The 23,360-nt window shown below is 37.4% G+C and overlaps 1 protein-coding gene across 7 annotated transcripts in view; it reads right to left on the bottom strand.

Annotated features, from left to right (window-relative positions):
• RALGPS1 (Ral GEF with PH domain and SH3 binding motif 1) overlaps positions 1 to 23,360 on the bottom strand; it is a 133,597-nt gene continuing 110,237 nt past the window's right edge. For 6 of the 7 annotated variants that reach the window (XM_069771488.1, XM_069771487.1, XM_069771484.1 and 3 more), the window contains 9 exons: positions 12,067 to 12,193; positions 10,995 to 11,146; positions 9,643 to 9,694; positions 9,273 to 9,353; positions 7,039 to 7,144; positions 6,123 to 6,215; positions 5,843 to 5,948; positions 4,650 to 4,741; positions 1 to 3,856 (listed from right to left, as the gene is read on the bottom strand). In XM_069771488.1, coding sequence (XP_069627589.1) covers positions 3,827 to 3,856; positions 4,650 to 4,741; positions 5,843 to 5,948; positions 6,123 to 6,215; positions 7,039 to 7,144; positions 9,273 to 9,353; positions 9,643 to 9,694; positions 10,995 to 11,146; positions 12,067 to 12,193 — 839 coding nt within the window. In that variant the 3' untranslated portion in view covers positions 1 to 3,826. The remainder of the gene's footprint in view (positions 3,857 to 4,649; positions 4,742 to 5,842; positions 5,949 to 6,122; positions 6,216 to 7,038; positions 7,145 to 9,272; positions 9,354 to 9,642; positions 9,695 to 10,994; positions 11,147 to 12,066; positions 12,194 to 23,360) is intronic. The other variant, XM_069771486.1, reaches the window with a different exon arrangement.

Here is a 23,360-nt window from a genome sequence, read left to right as displayed (position 1 = left end):
TAAAGCCTGTTCAACTGTATTACCATTCATTCACAAATAAAACATGCTTGCTGCCTTTGAGCTAAAATGTTCCTTCTATACTTCTATTCTTTTTCAGAATATTTTATTGTTAACAGCATACATACTCTGCACATTTTTAAACTTACAACCAAATGCAATTGCTGTTGAAGTAAACAAACTTTTTTTTTTTTTACATTAAAGTATTTAATTAGTGAAACAATCAGTATCAATGTAACAAACTGAAAAATACAGCAACCTGATACAAGACTGAGGTAACAAAATACTTTGCCAAAAAACTAGATTCCAATGCCAGGGTTGTTATGGGTGAGACAGTTCACAAGAATTATAGAAAGAATCCTTACACAAATGGCATGCAGTGGACTGCTGGAAAATACAGCCAAAAATAGTGCAACAGTTTTCACACAAAACAAACCAAAATGTTGAAATTGGTTTACATTATAATGTGACAAATAAGTCGCAATTTGAAAACTACTTTCTTTGCCTCGTTTTAGTGCTATTTGGAAAACCATGCATTTTGGCACTGAATTACATCAAAATTGCACATAAATTAATAATATTGCCTACATACACTTTATATCTTCACAATTTTGAAAACAGTAATTCTGAGATAATGTTTATTTTTACACAACTATTGCAGCTGTTCTCTTTGATGGATAAAAACTTGCATGGTTTGTAGTATTTTTGTGAAAATGCTGTATTAATCAGTACTGATATGCAGTATATTGTATTTCAATAGCAGCTTTCAATTCAAAGTATCAGATGACAGCAAATGGTACCAAATGACAGCATAAAAACTCAAATCAGCAGTTACAAACTGTTTAATACTTAAAATCTCATTTAAAATTTAAGATATTTTAATAATGTTCTTACACTGCCATAATTCTGAATTTTTTTATATTGTGCAACAATTTCACAATTGTGAAAAGTTTTTTACCTGACTATTGTGTAAAACTATTATTTGTTATGTTCATCTTTCTTCTATATAATGCTTTTTACATTCAAATGATCATAGTGCGAGCGAGTTCAAGTTACTTTTGACATATTTCCAAATTCCAAGATTTTGAGTAGGATTTGAGTTTGAGGATTGAGTAGCATTGAAGGGTTTAGTTTCTACAGAGATTCATCTTTAGTCAGTGACAAATGAATGGGTATAAGAAACATTCATAAATATTGCCCTTCACTCATGCCACACTGTTTTGGGGCCCATCATGGTTTCTGGCAAATATGCTTCCTTTCTAGTTGGGAATCTGTTTTATAAGCAAGTGAAAATAGACCATTTTGTAACTTCTCCAACAGGTTCTATGGCTCATAATTTTGAGTAGAAGTATATTTTTGAAGGCTAGAACGCTCTACCTCTTGTACATACAATAACATATATAACACTTTAGAGACCCTTAAATTCTAAAAGACGTGAAATTCTGAGTGTGTACAGGCATGTTCTATTGCTACTGTATCAGTCAGCAGTTACTGTTCTTTCCAAGGGAGGCTTGTTAAACATAACTGAAAGTTGTTAAAACATCCGTTAATCTCAACTGCAATATGCTGGAAAAAATGTCACAAGTCCTCATCGGTGTTCACTTCCACTACACCACATTAGAGAGGAGTAAGTAGATATTTACATGCTTCTCATAAATGTACATTTACTGCCAATAAGTGTTCCTTTTTAAATTAAGCTTATATTTAAGACAGATCAGGTTATTATCTTTTAAGGGGAAAGGGCTACTAATAAAGTAATTTTAAAAAATACTCTTGACTCGAATAGTTCTGTTTTGGTTAGTGTGTCATCATTTTGGTCGCTGTCCTGCACATGGTTCAAACCCTATGAATGCTAATAACGCACAATACATGTGGTCATAGGTGCCACATTCATTAAAATGGCAGTCCACATAACACTTGCATCTTCATGAATTATGTCACTGATAACTAATCACAAAAGTCCACAGGTGCAGAATAATTCAGATTATATCATATTCTAACAGTCTGAAGCCATTTACTGGTGATAGGATTTTACCACATTCAAAAGCTTCTACACTGTCTCTAATGGCATTGGATGCCCTGCCCTAGCAGATACGGAAATTTTTCCCAGTTCAAAGTTGTCTTTATTTAGTAAAAAAGGAGAAAAAAGGTATAAATATATTTTGTATTACCACTCTTTTCACACAACTCCTGAGCTATCAAAGAAACTTGGTCAACTTTCCATACACTTTCACGTGTCCCACGACCTAAATGCAGTTGTCAGGAACTGGTTTTGTTGAAAAGCTGGTATGTATTGGGCTTCACTCTCAGGATGGTAATATGAACACTTAAAATAACACAAAAGTTACAGCTGACCTACATTTAACAATACAGGTATTTTGTTGTTGTTGTTAAAGAAGTTTCAAAATAAAAATTTAGAAAATCATGCAAGTCCACAGAATAAATACTCCTAATGTCAGGGAGCTTGTTCTAATACAGGGCCTGTTCAATTAAACTAACTTCCATTTTTTTCATGGTTTGTAAGCTAGAAGTTGGCTTGCAAATTTCTCCTCTATGCAATCTTAGGAAACTCAGAGGAGGTTTTCTGGTGATTGATGAAGTCTGAGCACTGATGCCTTATGGCAAAAGAGTTTAAAACAGAAAAAGTGCTCCACTTAGCATGGGAACAGAAAAACCCTCTGACCACAGGAGTGCTAGGGCACAGCAGGGATACAGCTATGGATGTAGAGAGAGTTCTTTCAGAGGAGAAGGCTCAGTTACATTCATTTTTCTTTTGATCTCTGGACACTGGTGTGGAGGCTTCTTTGTACTTGCTCCACTGTCAATCTTCCCTAGCTTTCACTGCCACCATGATTTCATAATAGCAGTACCATGTGCCAGTACGGTATGTCATAAAGGTGCATCATGTACTAGAATTGAGTGGAGCTGAGTCATCCACAGAAAGACAGAACAGAAACAATGATATGGAATCATTCTGAGGAGCCAGGGCCATGTGATACATAACACCTGATTACTTGCTTTACTGTACCAAGGGATTTAAGACAAACAACATTCAGACTGAAGAAAAAAACAAACTTGTAAGCAACTAAGCCAGTAGTTAAGAGAATGAAAGACAACCTTTAGCACAACATCAATTTAAACAGCCTTAAATCCATTGTCAGGGCATTCCTGAATAATGTAACTGAATGAAAAGGAAACCAACTGTCCTGTGCCAAAATACATTTTTCCCAAATAGCTCAAATGTGAACAGCAGAATTGTCCAGAGATTTGATACAAAATCTGAGGCAGCCACATTGCCAAGCAACTCAGTGCACTTAGATTATAAAAATGTTGTTCCACAATTTTCTATCCTAATTGACACTTTGCAGCAAGTTAACACTGTCAATCATTCTGTGCATTAGAAAGAATTGAAACCCAACATGGGCCAAATATTCTTCAGTCACACAAAGCAGCTTAACAATAAAAAGAACCGTTTAAAAAAGAATAGGCAGAAGATATGATGCTCAGTTTGTGGCCAAACATCAGTTCATGGCAGTCTCTGACCACGAAAAGTTGAGGGCTCTAGAATCCTGCAGGAGTCAGGATTAATCTTCTGTCCATCTAACTTGTCTGCTTTCACTCAGTGCATGAGACTCTATCTGGTCCTAAGGACAACATTCACTTTCTGCTTTTAAAAGCTGTGTCAGAATCACTTTCAAGTTACATAGGAAAGTGCTGAAATATTTGTGGCTGGCTCATGTCAGGAAAACCATTCTCCTCTTCCTCCTTAGAGAACAATAGCCTGTTTCTTCAGTTTGGCACTTGAAATCGCACCAGGTAGGAGAGCAAATTATTCAAATGACATTAGATTAGCAGGTACCTGGAAAGGAATGTAAATTATTCAGCAGTATAATGCTTCTGAGCCTATTATGGCACTGGGAAACTGCAAAGTTACAAAATAGAGTGGGCTAATCATTTGTTATATAATGTGAAAAGTGTAATCAGTCCCAAACAGGTCCAAAAGAAGGCTAACCCCATAACTGAAAGGAAAGATAAAGACTCAAATGATTTTTCTATTCATAGATCAAATCCAGCCAAAGTATTCTAAGAAGTTATCAGTATGCATGGGAGGGATGCATGTGTGTAAAGAAGATTCTCAAGCTGCATCCTGTTTTAGGTCCTATATGGATGAACATCCTATTAATATAACCTTTGGAAATCCTTTTATGAATGAACATTTTCCTCAAGAGAAGAATGAGGCTGCTATGTAAAGGACAAACATGGCATTTTTTAGGATGCTTTCTTCAATGGCACCTACAAACCCAGTCATTGGAGTAAATGCTAGCATGTTTGCTTTCTTTGTCCATGAGAAAGCCCCTTCTGAAGTAGAGATGGGGCTACCTCACTTGAAGCAGTGAGTGTAGAGGTTATATGCTGTTGAGGTAACCACACCTATAGCTACACCTGCACAAATCCTAATTTGGTGGGAATTCTGTAGTTTTAAATAATTTTTATTCCTCCTATTGAAAAATTGGATCAGTGTACAAAATAAGGAATTATGTCTGTCCCCACAGGACTGTGTGTGCACACAGACTGAGAAGAGACATCTTTTCTAGTAAGGATTTCCTGGAAAAATATGAAAAAAAGGGTAGAAGTCAGTTTCACAACCTTACCTGAGGCTTGTTACTTTTGCATGCATCATCCAAATGCTTATGCCATAATATTGCATGAAACCTTGAACCAGTCTGGAACTTGTAAACATTGCCTACAAAAATAAGAAAATCAAAGGCTCTAAATTTGCAGACAGACATGTAGTTTCAAGGGATTCTAATTCCTGTGCAGAAGCCGAAGTCCTGAAGTAAACTGTTAAATTTATCTGTACCTCAAATATTCAAACAGGATGTTGCTCATATAATAGAGATCATGTGAGGCATGTTATCCAACAATCATTGTGTGAAGGGAGTACGAGAACATATGTGTCCTGCAAAGCTAAGAGGAGTGTATAGGCAGAGAGGCCAAATTACAGCCACAGAGAAGACCACTTAGGCCACATCTAATTTACTTCTGGCTTTCTTCTCATTCAGACTGTTGTGGTTACTGCCAAACTTCTTATGAATGTTTTTGATATTTGTGAACTTAGTTTTCTTCGATGTTCTATTGAGAGTTTCCTCTGTGCCTCCTTATTTTATAAATTGTTTCTTGCATTTCAGTCAACACCCAAGAGATGCACTTCACACAATAGATGCAAATCCACATCCAGTACCCAAGTTGAAAACATGAAAAGTGAAGGAAGCCCCAAAAATTGTTATGTAACCCCTCAAAGTGCAAAATAATTCCAGGGACTTTCTGATCTTTTCAAGTTTTTGAAGTTTAATCAAGGTGGAAGAGTTATGGCACTTCAAAATTAATTATTTAAAAGTAATTAATAATTACTTAAAAGGCTTTTTTTGGTAAATGGTTTGATGTTTGAAGAGTTTTCATAATGTTTTAATTGGCCTCAGTGTAAGTCAAGATTTGATGTTGACCAATTTTAAGAAAGCTATTCAGAACCTCAGAGATCAGGGTATGTGGGCACATGGACATGCAGCAATCTCATATTGGTTGGGCAATTTCTGCAAAACTTACAGTAACTGCCAAGATACAGCAACACCTCTGTAGCTACCATAGAAGCACCACAGCATATTGTAGAAATACGTTCACTTTCATTTGTACCCTGCCTTGAAAATTCTATATTGAAAATCTCTCTCTTCAGTCTTTTAAATGAGTGCCACTGCAAGTTCTGTAATCTACAAACTCATTAACAGAGATTAATCTACTTCCTGTCATAGAAATACAATGCAGACATTGTCCATCCTGCAACATCTACCTTTGTCAGGGTTATTTAGCTGGAAAATATCAGGATGCTCAGGGTCATCAGGCAGTGCCACCATCCAGCCCACAATGGAGACTTTTTTACCAGGTGTAGATTTATACTGGAAGAGATAAACAAGTCAGTCACAGCTGAGACTGTAGCAGGGATTAACTTTTGACTGTAAAAGTTGTGCAGACATACAGCTTAGCCTGGAACAGCAAGTACACTTCAAACACCCTTCCAGATCTGCTTATGAATATACTATTTTTGGTTTTAGAACAAATTGAAAGCTTACATGTTTTCTTTCAGTGCCTCTTAAAGATTTTGCTCCAAAGTACAGAAGAGTTGATCCTGAAAGCATAACCCAGTATCTAGTCCATGAGGAGAGCTAAATCAGAAAGGAAAAAAATTAGGAAAAACTCTACATATGTCTTGACATTTCAAAAATCTATTCACAAGCAAGTCCAAGTGCTACCAAAGTTAATTTCAGGAGCAAGGAATGGAGAGTTAGATAAAGAGTGTCTCCTGATGTAAATCAGCCCAGCTACCTAAATTTGGATGGCTGACTGTGAATCCAATCCATCTTACTCAGGTATCTCATAAAAATATCAGGACTGATTGCTTCACAGGAAAATAGTGTGCTGCCTTCTACTGGACAGATCTTAGACTTCTGCATTTGATCAATAAAATTTATTGAGATGACATCTCTGCAATTCTTCAAATCTTTTAGCACTGAACAGTAGGGTTGCACATAAAAAATATCAACGAACTCTGCAGAAAACAAAAAATTACCAAATGCGTAGGACCAGAACCATGTGAAACCTGTGAATTTAGGTTAAGTATGAATTACCATGACTTTGGTGGTATGGGTGGGTGGCCCGCAGCCTTCCCATTTCACCATGATACTGAATTTCTGCCCTCACAGAAATGCATGCTGATTTATAGAGCTGCTTCACTCTTGCTCTGCTGTCACAACCTAGAGACATTACTCACAAATGCAGGGAGAAGCGAAACTGCTGTAGATCAAATGGTGTACAAAGGTTACAACCTTGTTATAACCCAGCTAAAACTTTGAACAGAAAATGATTTTACAACTGATAATAACAAGGAACATTGTTTTGTATGGTATCAAGCTGCATGTTTAATCTAATCCTGGAAATTAAAACAGCCACTACTGAACTAGAATCACAGGAAGAATTAGAATCACTTACAGTAGGCTTCTTGCCTTCTTTGAGCAATGTTTTTCTTCTTAATGGCCCTTCCATGGTAATGACTCCTGTGGCACTACCTAATGTGCAGCTGCAGGCCCCTGTTGGGCTGGAGAGACAAAACACTACTGTATGTATTTCAGCAGATAAGTAAGGACAAGAAGCAAGAAATATAATTTAGCTCCAAATACATTTTTCCTGCATTGCCTGACATATATTGTATAATCTGACACTTGACTTTATAATATGTATTTTCCAGACCTAGGTATCAAATATGAACCAGGATCTTTGAAAAACAGCAAATCAACAAAAGGTTCTATTCTGGGGTCTAAGACATGAAAAAAACCAAAACAGAGTAAATATCGAGGCCCGAAGTCAAAGGGAAAACAGGCAATTTTCTGTTTTATTCTGGTAAATTACAGAAATAATCTGGATTTCTGGAAACTTATGGCTTAAAATTTTGGCAGTAAGAGCTCCCACAAATGTAATTTTATCTTGAAATAAACTTTAGCTATCAAAAAAAGAATGTAGGAAATTACCTCGGCTAATTGGAAAAAAGTTGGGAAAAACTATATAACAATGCCAAATAGTTTATTGTACAGTGATTAAAATGTTTCGTTTCCCAGGATGAACACAGAGCTTCCCACATACAACAGTAAAAAAGTGGTACAACTGAAAGAACCTAAGCACAGGCTAAGTTAGAAATGTAAACAGCCATTAAGAGCATAACAACCAAAGAGTGATTGGTAGGTGATGATATGTTGTAATTATCTGCTGCTAACCTCTCCATTGCCATGTGATCACAGCCCTGATATTCTTATAAATACAGGGGCCAATGAAGTTTACCAGAGCCAACTAAATCACATCTAGTAATGAATACAAGGAAAAGGACACGTGTATGATCTACCATTCAGTTGTGAAAGGAACGCTATTCTATGTAGAAGTATGATGGTGTCATATAAACACATGCTGGTGAAAGTGATATACACAGCGACACCACCTATGCAAGAACAGCACTTCAAACTGGCAGGCGCATCTTCGATTAAATGGAATTGCCTTGTCTGTGCTAATGTGCATTCCTGCCAATTCCAGTTTTCTGATAGAAATGGTAGAAGATTCCAGAAAAGGAAGAATGAATGAAAGCATTAGAATTACTTGATGGTGGATAAATGTAAGAAATTTATTTTAGGGAATAATTCTTCTTTGTGGATTTAATAGGCTTTTCACATTTTTGTCTTCTTATATTTTCTATTTCTAGCTTGTATACATTTTTGAAACAAATCTACCATGGACATGTTAAGAGAGTATTTTCCAGAAGCAGGTATAACAGCTGAAATATTGTTCCAAAATTTACTCCTTTACTTATTTATAATGTATGCATTTTTATTCCTAACTTCTTCTAACTTGTGCTGCTATCAGATGATACTAGCTCAAGTAAAATGGCTGTACTTACATTTACATATTATATCAACATTTCTACAGTGGCTGAAGCAAACTAGTTTATACAAAATAAAATCTGACTGGATTGAAACTCCAACTAAATCTCAGCATTTGCAGAATACTGTTTCAGGGCCCTATTTTCCTTACTGTTTATACATGCTTCTTCACTTCCCACTACCACAGAATTTATCAAGTCCAGGTCTGGTATGGATGCAATGAATGCTTTTTATCCCTCTAACTATATACAATTTTCCACGTCACCTCTCTTTGGCCTGTAAAGGGATCACCTGTTTCTGAAAAGTCCATGTCTCGGTGACTAGCAAGATTCAGAGTGCCTGCTAAATATGGCATTGCTGATATTCCCTCTCTTACTTGGGGTCCAAGGTAACACTACTGTACAAAATCAACACATCATACTACAGCCCTCCGACACAAACAGATGTTATGGGTAGCTGTCGTGCCAATCAGGAAGTAAACTGTGAGAAAGGATCAAGAAGGTAACCTTCTAACATCATTATTTGTCACGGAAGGCAAAGATGGCCTTCCTGACAAACCTGCTTCTGTAATGTCATAAAACCCAAAGTAAACGCTAGTCTTCTGCAATATGGAAGCCAGACATAATTAGTTAAATCAATAGCTAAACTGAATTTCATCTGAATGGGCCATACCCCTGCTTTAGCATGAACAGGAATTTTTACAAGCAGGAGGGGAAGTCTCCCATGAGTAGCTAGGAAAGCATAGAGACCCAAATGGAAGTTTAGCACCATACACTGAGTAAGGCAGACCCTGAACTGTACCTGTAGACACAGCTTCGACTCCTAGGAGAATTCCGGATCGGTACCCTCCAGTTAGGCCCCAGCGTGGCATATAAACGACCCCTGTTTGTGAATGCAAATATCTGATGAGGGAAATTCTAGTCTGAGACTTCAACAGTTAGGGTTTGGTAAACATAACAGAGAGAGTTCCCAGTCTTTTCAGGTCCATGGGAAGAAAAACACAATAAATTTACATTGTTTTATTTCAAAAAGTTTGCCATTTTTTCCTAACTAGTCAATAATTTAATAAAAATAACTACTGATTTAGGGCTTACCTATGTTAGGAATCATTCATTAATTTCTTAGCTAAGTCTGTAGAGTGCTCAGTGAGCGTACATGAAGACTAACTCACCTTTCAAGCCCTGACGGCAGCTCCTCACTAAATTCTGAGCTTTCACTGCTATCTAGAAAAAGAGTAGTACAGAGAAGGAGTAAGAAAACCACCCAAGGGAAAAATACAAAGCTGATGTATGTGGCTCACCAGTATAATTTTATATAGTACCATGGAAATTGCTTACTCAAATCATGTTTCAAAGCTGAAGTCTTTAGAATTCACGGTAAAATCTGAAATTGGAAGAGGCTTACATGAGCCTTCCCATTTGTAATATCTCACTGATGAACGAAGTCATTGTTACTGCTGTGTTTAAATAACAGACATCTACATGTCTTAGTTTTCATTATGCTGCTTTTCCTTCAAAAGCTGAACATGTCTGGAACACAAATCCAGTTACTCTGTAAGACAGTATTTCTACCACAACATCTGTAAGTCGATGAAAGTTGTTAGACATGATATCACTGTTTGTTTTCAACAAGCAAGCATACCTGTAACAGAGAATATGCCAGCTGTATGCTGCTGCTAGGAGCCATAACAAATCAATATGATGGTATTCACAATGATAGTCCCCGTTTCTCCTCCAAGCCCATGACCAATTTGTCTCCCCTTCCCTGGCACAGCTATTTAGCTCATAGTTTTAATTTGCCCAGGACTGATCTTCTAATGCGCAGTATAACACAGTGAGCTGTGCCTGTATTTTCCAAAGTTCAAAGATCATCTCAGTGTCAAACTCTTGGTGTAACCAAGTGGTTACTTGGTCAAGTAACCAGCTACCCTTCACAGCCTACTTCCTCTTCTAGAAATAGCCTGAGTCACTTAAAAGGTGGCTTTCTCTTGCTTAGAACACAGATGCTCGATCACTTTGTTTTTATAATAATAATAATTATTTTATTAATTATAATACCATAATGTAATTGACATCATCATCTTTCACAAGTTCATTTTATGTTACTTTTGAAGTCTCAGAGAGCACAGCTAAACTATTCTCCCATCTTCTAAAACACATCATTAAAATTAAAGTTTTCTTTGTGAAAAAGTAGCTTTCAAAGTATATATCCACTTTTCAGTAGCACTTTTTTATTTTTCCCCTGGTGAAAGCTGACAAACACTGTGTCACATACAAAGCATATACAAAGACAATCTTCCTTCATGCCACTTTTACCAAAACCACCAGTAGGTAACTGAGGAAAGCTGAGATAAAGTTGACTAGGTAGCTGAGTAGCAGTTCTGATCTACTTTCTTCCATGAAAGGGACCGGTCTCTGCACAGGAGCTAATAACCCTCCTAAGTCCCTAGTTCTGGGTATCTCTGTGAGTTTCCAGAGCACTGGGACAGAAAGGCAGGATGCCAGTTCCCCACACAGACTCTACCTATGGAAAGGCCATTGGTGAACAGCGAGTTCAGAGCGTGGCTGCGCGCTGGGCTGTGCGACTCCAAGACGCTGTCATCCAGGAGGTGGCGCGGCTTCTCCGTCGGGAAGGTCGCGCTTTTGCTCTCCACTACGCTGAACTGACACATCATGCTGGAAAATTGGAAAGAGAAAAATGCACAACTCCCTCTTACGTCATCTAATAGCAACCTTTGGCTCCTGGTATTTCCACTCAGACTTTGCCTTATCAATAGGTTATTAAGCAGCAGGCAATTGAACGGTACTGCTCACGCTTTCCCTCTGCTGTGCATATGCTCCTTGACTTCCAAAACAAGTCTCACATTTTTGTGGTCTTTGTAAGTAACAGTTATCAAATTTCTGCAGATGAGAATTTTTAAGCTTTTTGACTCCTCTCCATACAAAACCTGAACACCCTGGGTGGAGGCAAAAGTAGAAAAATAGAAAGAGCAGACCCCAGCTAAGCCACTGCTTAGTGGTCCTTCACTAAGCTGAACTAACACATCAACACTCTATGACCTTGGACAAGTCATGTGAACTTCTTTTACCCTAACCCATTAATTGTGAAATCTGGTAGATGCTGAAACCTTAACTGGGGAGCAGGTGCTCTCACTTAGCTAGGTAAATGGTAGAGAAAAATGTTTCTAATCCATATTACCAAGGTAAAACTGTGCAAAAGGTCACAGCTTTCCTGAATGGTAAGGTGCGCCAAGCAGCTAGTAAGCTTCCTTAGATGCATTAGCAAGATATTTAAAAAAAAACAAAAGAAAAAAAATAATCAGTTATGCACACCAGGAATCCACAGACCAAAGTGGACACACAGCTTTCAAGTACTGCCAATGTCTGGCACTAGTGGAGAATAAGAGTCAGCAAAAATAACCAAGTGACAAGAGAAAACCTAGAGAATACACAGTAAAGCCTGAAGCACTCTTGCAATACAAGAAATGGAAGGGACAAATACCAGAGTGTTCTCAAATACCAGAGTGTTCTGCTGCTATCTTAAATCTTTGTGATCCACAAAATTGCCTCAATGTGAGACAGCCTGGAGTACCCACTTGTTTCCCAGGCTGTGACTCTTCCTGTGCCTTGGTACAGGAGGTGTAGGTAGACTTGCTGCTACTGAGGCATCAGGACACGTGGGTCTCCTGCTGAATTTCATAATTGCTGACATGTCAGATGGACCTAAAAGACAGAGATTATTTAACACTGAACTGATGTAAACCCCAGGAATTTCACAGGCTGGTGTGTTTAGCCACTGATTGAAATGAATTGTTACAGATAACCAAAAGGCACCATTTCTGGAGAGTTGTTTCTTGCGCATTAGGGTTACACCATCCATTTCTGCTACGAATTCATCTCTGTATTCTCAAACTGTCTGGAAGTAATTTTTAAAACAGCTTTGCACATACTTTTAACAATGAACTCCTACAAAAAGTCTTGGCACCTTTACAACAGCTGGATGTGCCAAAGTGTAATATGCAGAGCCATAAAATCAGTTTGTACTTCGGGTGTGAGCAGGAATGCTCACACATGTTTTGAATTTTGTTCACAACTCCATGTTGTGAATAAACTGTAAACAATCTGCTCACACTGACTCACAGCTTGAGCACGTAAGAGAAAACAAGGGCTTTTCAAGTATCTAATGGCCAGACAGATGCATTACTTCTCAATCATCTATGAGCTCTAGAGATGTCTCACTGCAATTATTCTTCATCTCACTTTACAGATTTTATGAGGCCTCACGGAAAACATGGACAAGCTGTTCTTGTTCCAGTTGCTTGATACTGTTCCCAAAAGGCTGGCAGTGAACTTTGTAATACAGTGGAGAACAACATGGCCTATCATCATCCTCAGTGAATGCAAGGCTATTCTTGGCTTCACAAAAACCAGCTGAGATTCTACTTTTAAACATTTAGTTGTGGCATCGGTGCTTGTGACTGAAGCAGGAATAGTGGTCATGGAAGTGGCCATCTGCTCCATATCTATCTCCAGAATTTGTACAGCTCAGGTAGCAGCGAAACAGACTTTCCCTTACACTACAGGAACCATGTCTTGGAGGCTCCAGCAACCTTACCTTAGCCAGCTTCTGGCCTCTAACCTAAAACCACCTGTTAAGAGGTCGACAGAGACAGAAACTTTGTGATGTGAAAAACGACACACAACTATCATCAGAATCCTTACAAAAGTGTCTGGCCTCAAATTAGTGGTATACAGAAACAGAAAAAAACCCCAAACAAAACCCCAACATTCCAGGGCACAGTTTGACAACAGGATGTGAAGGTACACTCGTAACAGAAATCGTTCTGAGGGGGTGGTCGGTCACTGGAACAGGCTCCCCAGGGAAGTGGTCACGGTACCAAGCCTGTCAGAGTACGAGTGTCTGGACAATGCTGTTAGTAATATAATTTAGTTTTATGTAGTCCTGCGAGGAGCAGGGTGTTGGACTCGATGATCCTTATGGGTCCCTTCCAACTTGAGATATTCTATGATTCTATCTGTTATATAGGCTACTCCATCTCTCCTCAAGCACAGAAGTTATTCATCAGTTTCTTCTGCCTTGAACTGAGGATTCATGAGACACAAGAAGAAACAGGAGAACCAGTAATGAGTTTGTCCTAGTAAGAGGCAAAAAATAATACAAACAGATGCAAGTTGCTTTACTGTCCATACCCACTCTGCAATATAGACTTATATCAAGTTGTATGAAATATAGGAATTAATTCCAAATTACTTGTGTTTTTATTTCCCCACAGCCCAGACCCAGGAATTTCACTATGAACTTACTATAAAGAATTGCAAAGTTTTTCCCTAGCAGTCACTGTGCTGTTTAATTAACAATGAAAGCAGCCTCAAGACAAGCAGAAAGAGGAAACTGCTTCTAGCAATAACTGAGAGGGGAAACAAGTTCATTAGAGGAACCTTCAGTAATACTGTTCATCAGATCATCAATTTAGTGGGAGAACAAAAAGAGAAAACAGTTTGTAATCCTGTTTTCTACTTTATTCCTATATACCATCTTATATAGGACAACACTTTTGCCTGCCTGTCTTTGCTAGCATCACACAATTGAGAATTTGTGAAACATGACACCTGTAGCATAAGTCACTGGTGTATGTGGCTTTAGAGAAGGTCTTATGTTTAAAGGCCACATGCAGTTTTAAAAAAATGCACTTTCCATCATTACTTGATCCAGAGATTCAACCAGAACCATACGCCTGGGAGGTTGGAAGAGGGCTGAGTACAATGTTCTGCTGCATTTTCAATCAAAATTTTGTTGCATTTGGGCTGTAAGACAACATTAGAAGCTTCTTCCCTAAAGACAATAAGGTTCACTTTCCTCTTCTGCTGTGGAGGCTAAGCACAAGCTAGAATATAAAAAGTATGAATCCGAGCACAATTAGGTGGTGACTAGTTTAGTGTAAAAACTGTTTGAATTCACATTTCACTATTAGGTCTGAAAATCTTGTCTGTTGCATTACTAGCAAGCACATGTATTTCACTAAAGTATTTTACCACAAGTTTTCATTACAAATTCTTAAAATTTACGCAGAGACAAGCCAAATGCATTCAGAAGTTTCAGAAATGATTACAAGTTCTTTTATTTGAAAACCTTCAGCCCTTCTGACGAACTAAGTTCACAAAAAGGAGTTTTCTCTACATGCTTTGTTTGTAGGGCCTTTCCATCAGATATTTTTCAACTTGTGAACAGTAAAATACTTAGGACTACTGAGGTGTTTACTACCTGATAAGAAGCTTAAAATATATTGGAACTGAGACCCAGTATGAAGATAGTGGCAGCTAAAGAATTTTCCTGAAAATGATGAGCATGTATCAGCAAGAATCTAGTCTGAAACTCAGCATAAACTTCAGTGTTAATGTGGCCACTCTGAGGTTACCATCACAGCTTGCAATGCATTAAGTCACTACTCGTCCCTTAATTTGGCTGCCAGGATTGGTTCAGTTTTCTATTGCTTCCTGTTGTGTCATTCAGCTTTCTCTCTGGTATCAGTTCTAAATCCTGATTTACATTAAGTTCTTTTAAGTGGATGACATTATAGTTCACTGAGAGCTACTGAAGCATTATGTTTAACAAACTGTTGAAACTACAGCCTGTGAAAGAGTAGCAATCTCAAGGCACAGCCCTAAAGGAGTACCAGTATGGTGCAGTGCTTTTTCACACAGACACTATGCCACATGTCAAAATGACTGTTAAATTTTCTAATACACATGAGTTTAAAGGTTTAAGTTTCTCACTGTGCAGAGTCACAGAGCTGAAAGCAATAAGAATCAAATTAACTGAACAGCCTAAGACAATGTTCATCAAAACAAAGCGTGGAGACTGCACCAAAACTTCATCTAGAGAAAGAACAGCAAAATAACAAGTCTTGTGCTGACACAATCAAGCGATTACAAAATCAAAGTCAGCTGGTATTTATAGGTTCAGATGTTATCACTATCAAAACCTACAAAAAATAAGAGATGTTGTCTATCAACAAAAATAGTTCTTTGAGAGTTTTCACTCTACACTCCCTTTTTTTTGGAAAACAGACCCCCATTTAGGAAGCATTAAATGAAATTTGCACTAATATGAATACAACACAAAAATATTTAAAGATTCATCATTGTAACTTGATTTTAGCAAAAGCTTTTATTACCTGGACAGCTTAAGAACAGAAAAAGTTTGTTAAAAAAAGCCCTGAAACAAATGATATAATGTGTCTAAAAGGACTGCATATCTCAGATTGAAAATAAGATTATGGAATCAGACTTCAGTTCAGGTTAAAATACTGCCTGGCTAAGGTGAGATGTGTCAAGGGGGACAGAATTTGTGGAAATAGTTATAGGAGTCTTACAACTTAAGCCAACAGTTCCAGCCTGGCTTTCTTGCTACTATACATGGCAATCACAATTGCTTTCATCAGTCCTATGAAAGGAGGTAAAGGACTTATTCTAATTCCTAGTTAGGTGTCTTTAGTGAAGATCCTGATGACAGAGAACAAAATGCTTTGTGGGATAAGATGATGACAGAAATATCAGCTGTGCTGGTATCACTCTGTTTGGAGTGGCCATTTTCTATGTTGTTCTGCATCTCCCTTGTCTCCAAGGCAAGAGAAAGAAATATATACAATTTGGCTCTGTTAACCCTGTGCTAAGGTAGAAAGAAGCTGAGCTTAGAAACCTTTACAAAGTCTTTACATCTGCTCTGCTGTCAAATGTCTGAGGAAGAACTGTGAAGTTCAGCGTTCTCATTAGATGGGACCTGTGCTGCAAGGTACACTCAGTTCAGCAAGAAGTCTGGGGTGCAGAGGGTGTCAGCATGAGTTATGGGGCACAGGGGAGATGACCTCATTTCTGTAAAGGGGTAAGAGACAAGAGAGCCTGTGCAAAGAAGGATGCCAAAGAGGGTAAAGTGGTGAGATAGTGATGAAAACTGTAAAGACCAAGGGATGTTTCTGGACATACCATACTGCTGAGCAATTAGCTGGTGAAGCTATGCCTGATACTACTGATAACAAAATTCCAATATTTAAATTCATTTGAGATTGAGTTATTTTGTCCCTTTTTTTCCAGTAAGTGAAGTCATCTGCTACTGCTAACTCTCCTCTTTACTCTCCTGGCTTCACTCCTAGTGCATACTGTTACCCTGATTGCTATTCTGTTATTTTGCCTTTCATGGAGACAAAGCGCTCTTAGCAGGATTTTCCAGTCAGCTGGCATGAACAAGGGTTAGTTTGGTTTTCATTATTTCTCAGCACAATTTTCAAGACTATGCTGACATGCACAAAAAAAAAAGTATAAAAATATTAAAACATTATTAAAAATTTGTTTGCATTAGGGAACGTGAAACAACTTCATCAGTGAGCTGAGTGCTGTTCAGAGATATGTGGCAAGAACATTTGGAAAAGTTTACACATATCCCAAAGGATCTCACTGTTTTTTCCTTTGCATAATTTTTCCATGAATAATCCTTCAAATGTTATAAATGAATGTTACTTTTGCAATCCTTCAGTAGAACATGTGAACATTTACAGTCTCCAGAGCTTTTAAAAAAAGCAACAGGGTGAAGGAGTTACAGTTCACAATTTTTCTCCACTAAAAATCTATCACTAAACCAATACTAGGCATCCAAACAGAAAACTGAAAAGGAGTTGCATATTATATGCTGAAAAATGGAGTGACTTTTCAGGAAGGTAAACCAGTCTCAACTATTTGCCGTTTCTTGGTGACCAGCTAAGAAGTAAAACTGATACATACCAGCTCTGTTTCTAAAACTTAATAAAGACATTCCAAGCAACAGACTCTCTAGTTAAATCTTCGCTGTAAATTTTTACTGTTGCCATTGTAACCAAAGTCAGTGGGTGATAATTAAAACTTTCAAATAGAAAGACCTACTTACAAAACACACAGTAAAGAACTCAAGAAGAATTTTGTGCGCAGAACCAAGAATGACAAAAAAAAAAAAATCTAGAATGATGGCTATTGCAAAAGCATAGTTTTAACCTTTAGAGTATTGCTTTATAATTCAACTAAAGCCTATTAATACATACAACATGCAAGAGACATATATGTTACAGATGCTTCTCAGACAAGAGCAAACTAAGAACAAGATTGGCTGCACCTCTTCGTGCTCCCCTAAGCCCCTCCAAAAGCCCACAAAAGGGGGGGGGAAGGTGTGTATTGGTCAGACAAATTGAAGTCTGCCTGCTGACTTTGGAAACAGTATGCAAAGGCCTGTTGCTGCAGAGGTCAGGAAGATGATTTTGGTTATTGAATGAAAGTACTCTTTTTTTCAAAAGGACTATGAACTATTTCTAATACCATGCCCTGGGAGTAAAGGGAACATAAATAGGATTTTATATTTCTGCCACATGATCTCTGTTGCTGTAATTAGTGTCCTATTCTAATCTCTACCTCCACTCTACGTAACAGCAAAAGGTACAGATACATTTATAAAAAGTAATTTGGAAACCTCATTCTGCAATGCATTTTTTTTTTTTACCCTAAGGACAATAATTGCTATAGAATATTAGTCTGTCTACTTTGGCAATCAAGAATTTCTCATTCTAGAAATATCATAGGAAGAAAAAGATTAATTCACTGTTTCATTCCAGACTTTATATTTTTAATCTTCCACAAATCCTCACTCTCTCTTCATTTTTTGCATTTAAAATTGCTGCAAATAAACTGGCTTTGCTGCACTGTCCTTTCCTTCTCTAAGTGTTTTTCTTTCACTGACAGTTCAAATGAACCACGATTTTCTCAAGTGCCTTCTACTTCCAATATATGTAAAGAACATCCTGCTATCTTTACATTTTCCTTCAAATCATTCTCGGTGTCTTTCATTTCTATCTTCCACTTATCCAGCTACAGCTTGTTCTTTTTTCTTGATTCCCTTCTACTTCTCAATGATTCTTCCTTTATTACAGCCTTCAGTGGATTTTCAGGTGAAATGTGCAGGTTTGCTTTCCTAAATAATCAGAAAACAGCTTAAAGAAGTCTAACAACTTCTTTATTTAGTCATCCAAAAAACTCACGATATGGACATTTTCTTCTTCCCTCAAACTCAACTGATTTGCTTTGTGCAAGTAACCTTCCATCCCAAATTTCTTAAGCAAACAAAAAATGAGAGACTGAGAAAGACCTGGAGTACATGGTATTCTTTTGCTTCACTTTACTTCCAGGTTCTATTTTTTAGAACCTATTTTATGTTTACAGGACTCCAGAATACAATTATTAGGCAATTTATTAGAAGATGTTTCCTCATAGCCCTTATTGTCTTATATATATCTCCTCAAATCTCTAACAAGAATAGTCTGGCCCAGATTTTTTTTTTGTTTTTTACAAATGCTACCACCTACTGGTGCCAAGAATGCTTGGAACAGATACACAGTGTGGTCCTCCTTCGATGTAGTCTTTGCTTTATGTTCAAATTTGCATGAACAAAATCCACTCATTTAAAGGTTAATTCCAAAAGCATGGTTTGCAGTGAGGGAATAAACACTGACATGTATGTCAATCTTCTGTAATGTCTATCAACAATTATGAAAAAGAGAACTTTCAATCACATGAGCATATTAACTTATACTTTTTCTTCCCATATATTTAAGTATAACAGTGAATCATGCTGGGTTGTTATCTCAGGATAGTAATGTCCCTTAATGGGCAAGTACAGCTTAGGCAGGGGCAGCTTTGTTCACCCTGTCTCCACTGCTGTTATGAAAAACTTGTGTGTGTCTGAGGAAGTAGTTCAATCTTCTTGGACCATTCAATTCCGGCTTACTTTTTTTTGCTGTAATTGCCAGAAAAGGACCAAGTAAGTAATGTGGATACAGAGGGGTGTTAGTTTATGTTAATATATTAAGTGTCAAAATGTACAAAATGGACCCTAGAGGAGTTTGTCCACTAGTACTTAATCCAGTATCTCCAAGAGTAGGACTGTAGAAATATGTTAATAATGTAGTGAAACATGACATTACAGTACAGGCAAGATGACAAGCTTAATACAGTTAGCAAGGACAACAGCAAACCAGACAAGTGCACCAGAAACCTGGGGCACTTTTTTCTGTGCCACTCTATCAAGATCAAGTACAACTAATCACATTTCTAATGTACTTCTGACTGCACAGTAAGCACACTTGAGTGTATTTCCTACAAATGCTTCCTGAATAGAAGCGACACTTTCAATTTCAGGTGTTACTTTTATGAAGTCACTAATTGTCAGCATTTGTGTTACTTACACTGCACCAGCGGACTGTGCAAAACCCTGACTTACACGTCAGCAAAAATGCTGAATTTTTTGCAGCTGGATCTGCAGGGTAGCCCATGAGCTTGGATGACATCCATACTGGCAGTGAAGACATAACCATTGTGAGAGCACAGCTGCAGGGAAACTCCAAAGTTTGGGTTCAACGAAATACACTAACCAATCCATCCAAAAAATAACTTTCTTTTTGCAGAAATTATTTCAGGTGACTGCTCTGAAGAAAGAGACAAAAAAAACCCCAACCCAGAGCAGAAAAGCCCCTTGACTTCTGGCTGTTTTACATGTTCTTAACATTCCTAGGGACTAACAGCTTAGTAGTTAAAATAAGCATCAGTAAACTAGGGCATTAAAGAGACTTGTTTGGTAAGGGAGTCACAGGAAGTAATAGGAAGTGATAAAAGTTAAAAACTGAGCATGACTATTCTCTCCCTGATAACTCTATATTTGCTCTGACAGAATATTCTTCTACAATTTTTGTGAAGCTTTGGTCTGTTAAGAAAAAACCCACAGCACACTAACTCTGGCTGGATTTAGTGGTTGATAACAACATGTGAATCCCACACATTTGTCAGGCATTAATTTCTTTCAAAAATAGTCAAATGAGTTGCAAAAATTTGCAGGGAAAGTATCACAGAGGAAGAGATTGGAAATGAGTGTAAGTTTGAAACTGAAGAGCAAAGTTTTCTGGGTGGTCTGTAAACTTTTGTGAAGAAAACTTAAGTTCTTCCATTTCTACCTTAAGTATAGCATAAGAAAAGGAGACACTATGCACATGAAGCAATAACCAAGCACTTGCAGGAGGATTAGACAATCCTCATTTCCACAGAACGATTGGCTGCTAAAGCACTTAGCACAAACTATTTATCAGTTGCCAAAGCAACCAGTAAAACAAAAGGCAAAACTAAATGTCAAACTCAGTGTTTACATGGAAAATGACAGTGTGGGGTTTTTTTTATTCTAAAATGCTGGGACTGCTGTACAGACGTCACTAGTGTAGTATACCTACTTTCAGAGGGTTACAAATGTGCAAACATCCCAGTCTTTCTTCCTTCTGGTTCTACATTTTCTACATTTTTAACTCCTACATATCACATAATTTACATCTGATAAATCTACTGCTTCTGATTAATTAAGATAAATATTAGAAGTTCTTTAGCAGCTCACAAAACTGAATGGACTCAGCACTATGGGCCGAATTTCACCCCAATAACAAAAAAGAGAATACACCTGTTTCAGATTAATTACTCCAGATTCCTGGTAGGGTGGTAACATAAACCCTCTGGTCTACTTATTCTCCTCTCAAGAATTATACCAAGACCTACTTGGAAAAAAAAAAACCAACCCAAAAAAAAAAGAGGGGATGAGGGTCCATCCTTTACTATTGCACAATTAAACCCCCAGAATAAGGGCTGCCCACAGCTGAGGCCCTGCTGTTGCTAAAAAGGACTTCTAAATGCTAACTCTAATGAAGGGCTTAAAAATCACAGAATCATGAAGACCAGTCTTTGAGTCACTTAGTATTAGATATAATGTTCTGGATATGGAAATTATTTTAACATTATTTTATCTTTTTATATTGTTTCCCAAGACAGGACAAACATGGTACATGTCAGAGAAGGATTAACCATTTTCTATATTCTGATTAGCACTGCACCCTGAACTCTTCAAAACAACATTAAGATGATAAAAAACATGCATAAAGTTTTCTATACTGAGCTACAGTTGGTGTGCAAATTCTAAGGAACTTCAGTTGCTTAGGCGGCTAACTTATTTACCATATATTACATTAAATCTTTTCTTTTGTTCTGGGAAAATGTATTGAGTTATACCTTCCAAAACAATCTGTCTAATAGCTGTACCATAAATGCTGGGCACCTCCTAGCCAACTCTACAGGAACACAGATGTCTTTTGCAGCTAATTCAACTGGAAACTGTGAACAGTTAGCATACTATAAGCTCTCCAGCTACATTCTCTCTCTCAAACCATAGCAAGGCAGAACGAACAGACTTAAGTTGCTGCCAAGGAAGTTGTGTGAATCACACAGTTCCTGAAAGCATACAATTAAACTGTTTAAAGCCCCTTTTTAAATGCGACTTGCAAGAGACAAGAACTCTGCAGCATTATGGAAGGCAAGAAATCTTCCTGTGAAAGCACTCTTCACAATTATATATGCATTTGGTAATTAAATGAGACCATCTTAGCCACTAATATACAAAACATAGCTTGTTGTGAGACATTAACTTTAATCAGATGTCTGCCTCCTGTTTGAATTTACTGGAAAACCAGTTGGCAACCGAAGTGGAAAATGGACACATGGTTTTCTCCAGTACTTTGCAAACAGAAATATTGAAGGGTTTAACTGTTTTTATTGAGCCTCACACTCATAAAGATACTTTAAGGGGAAAAAAAGAAACCCACAATGTCCCTGGCTAGAGTAAACTGTTAATCTTCTTTTGAAAACGAGAAAACTGAAGTTGGGTAGAAGATAAAGTCACAGCACTGGGAAGGAAAATCCATTTCCATCATCAACCCAAGTAATTATACTTTAGGACATGAAGACGACACTATTCCCTGCACTTAAGTCCATTATAGACTTTAGAATTATTACCACAATACCGAGCTTTTTCTCCATATTTGGAAACACACAGCAACCTATAAGAGGGCAGTATGTCACACGCCTTAGACTTACTGCTCTTAGTAACTATTTAACATTTTGACTATCAGGATAACTGAACTGATGACTGCCCTTATGGGCCAAGGACCTTTATTTTACCTTAAAATCACTACATTCAGACTCCTATGCCTTAAAACTATTGACTGGAACATTAAACTACTGCCTAAACTATTTTGAGATCATCTCTTATCATTATAGCTTGCTGACTGCAAAGGATTTACTCCTGGCACACAATGACTGAGGTGGAAATAATTTCAAACTATAATTTGAATCCATATGAAGTTGACTCAAATACCTTTGAATGTGCTATTTTTAATTCTCCATGGTCAAATATCTCATTACTGGTATTTGGGTATTTTAGCTCAGAATTATTCAAGACTAACATATGACTATATTTCTATTTATTAATGTTGTGAAATAAACGATAAATTATTGCCTTCATGCTTAGTTAAATTTCAATTTGAATTCATGCTAACTTACTTAACTAACCTTCTGCAGGAATGATTTTATTTTTTTTTTCCAATAAAGTACACTGGATTCCCTTTAGTAGCATTTTTGCAGTGACATAGGTGCAGGTCACTGAAAAATTCATGGGGGTATTACAAAATGCTGGTGGCATTCATCGTCTAACTGGCAGTAGGTGAGAACCCTCTAGCTGAGCAAGAAATACGGCAGTCCACAAGCGTGTCGAGCTTTCAAAGGAAAAAACTAACAGAAGAATGGAGTAATAGGAATGACTCAAGACTTGGTTTCTAGTCATCATATTAATTCTCACTGTGAATAAAGCAACCTTACAGAGAATATAGGGGCACTGCAGATTCAGAAGGGAAAGTTCACCCTCTCCTAATACTGTCAGATAGTATACAATCGCATAATTAAATTGAGTAGGTACAACTGAACATTGTCCTGA

This window comes from Haliaeetus albicilla, chromosome 26 (genome assembly GCF_947461875.1).
Source record: "Haliaeetus albicilla chromosome 26, bHalAlb1.1, whole genome shotgun sequence".
NCBI classification, from domain to species: Eukaryota; Metazoa; Chordata; class Aves; order Accipitriformes; family Accipitridae; genus Haliaeetus; species Haliaeetus albicilla.
Note: the sequence above shows the minus strand (reverse complement) of the source record. Positions and strands in the feature narration are given on the sequence as shown.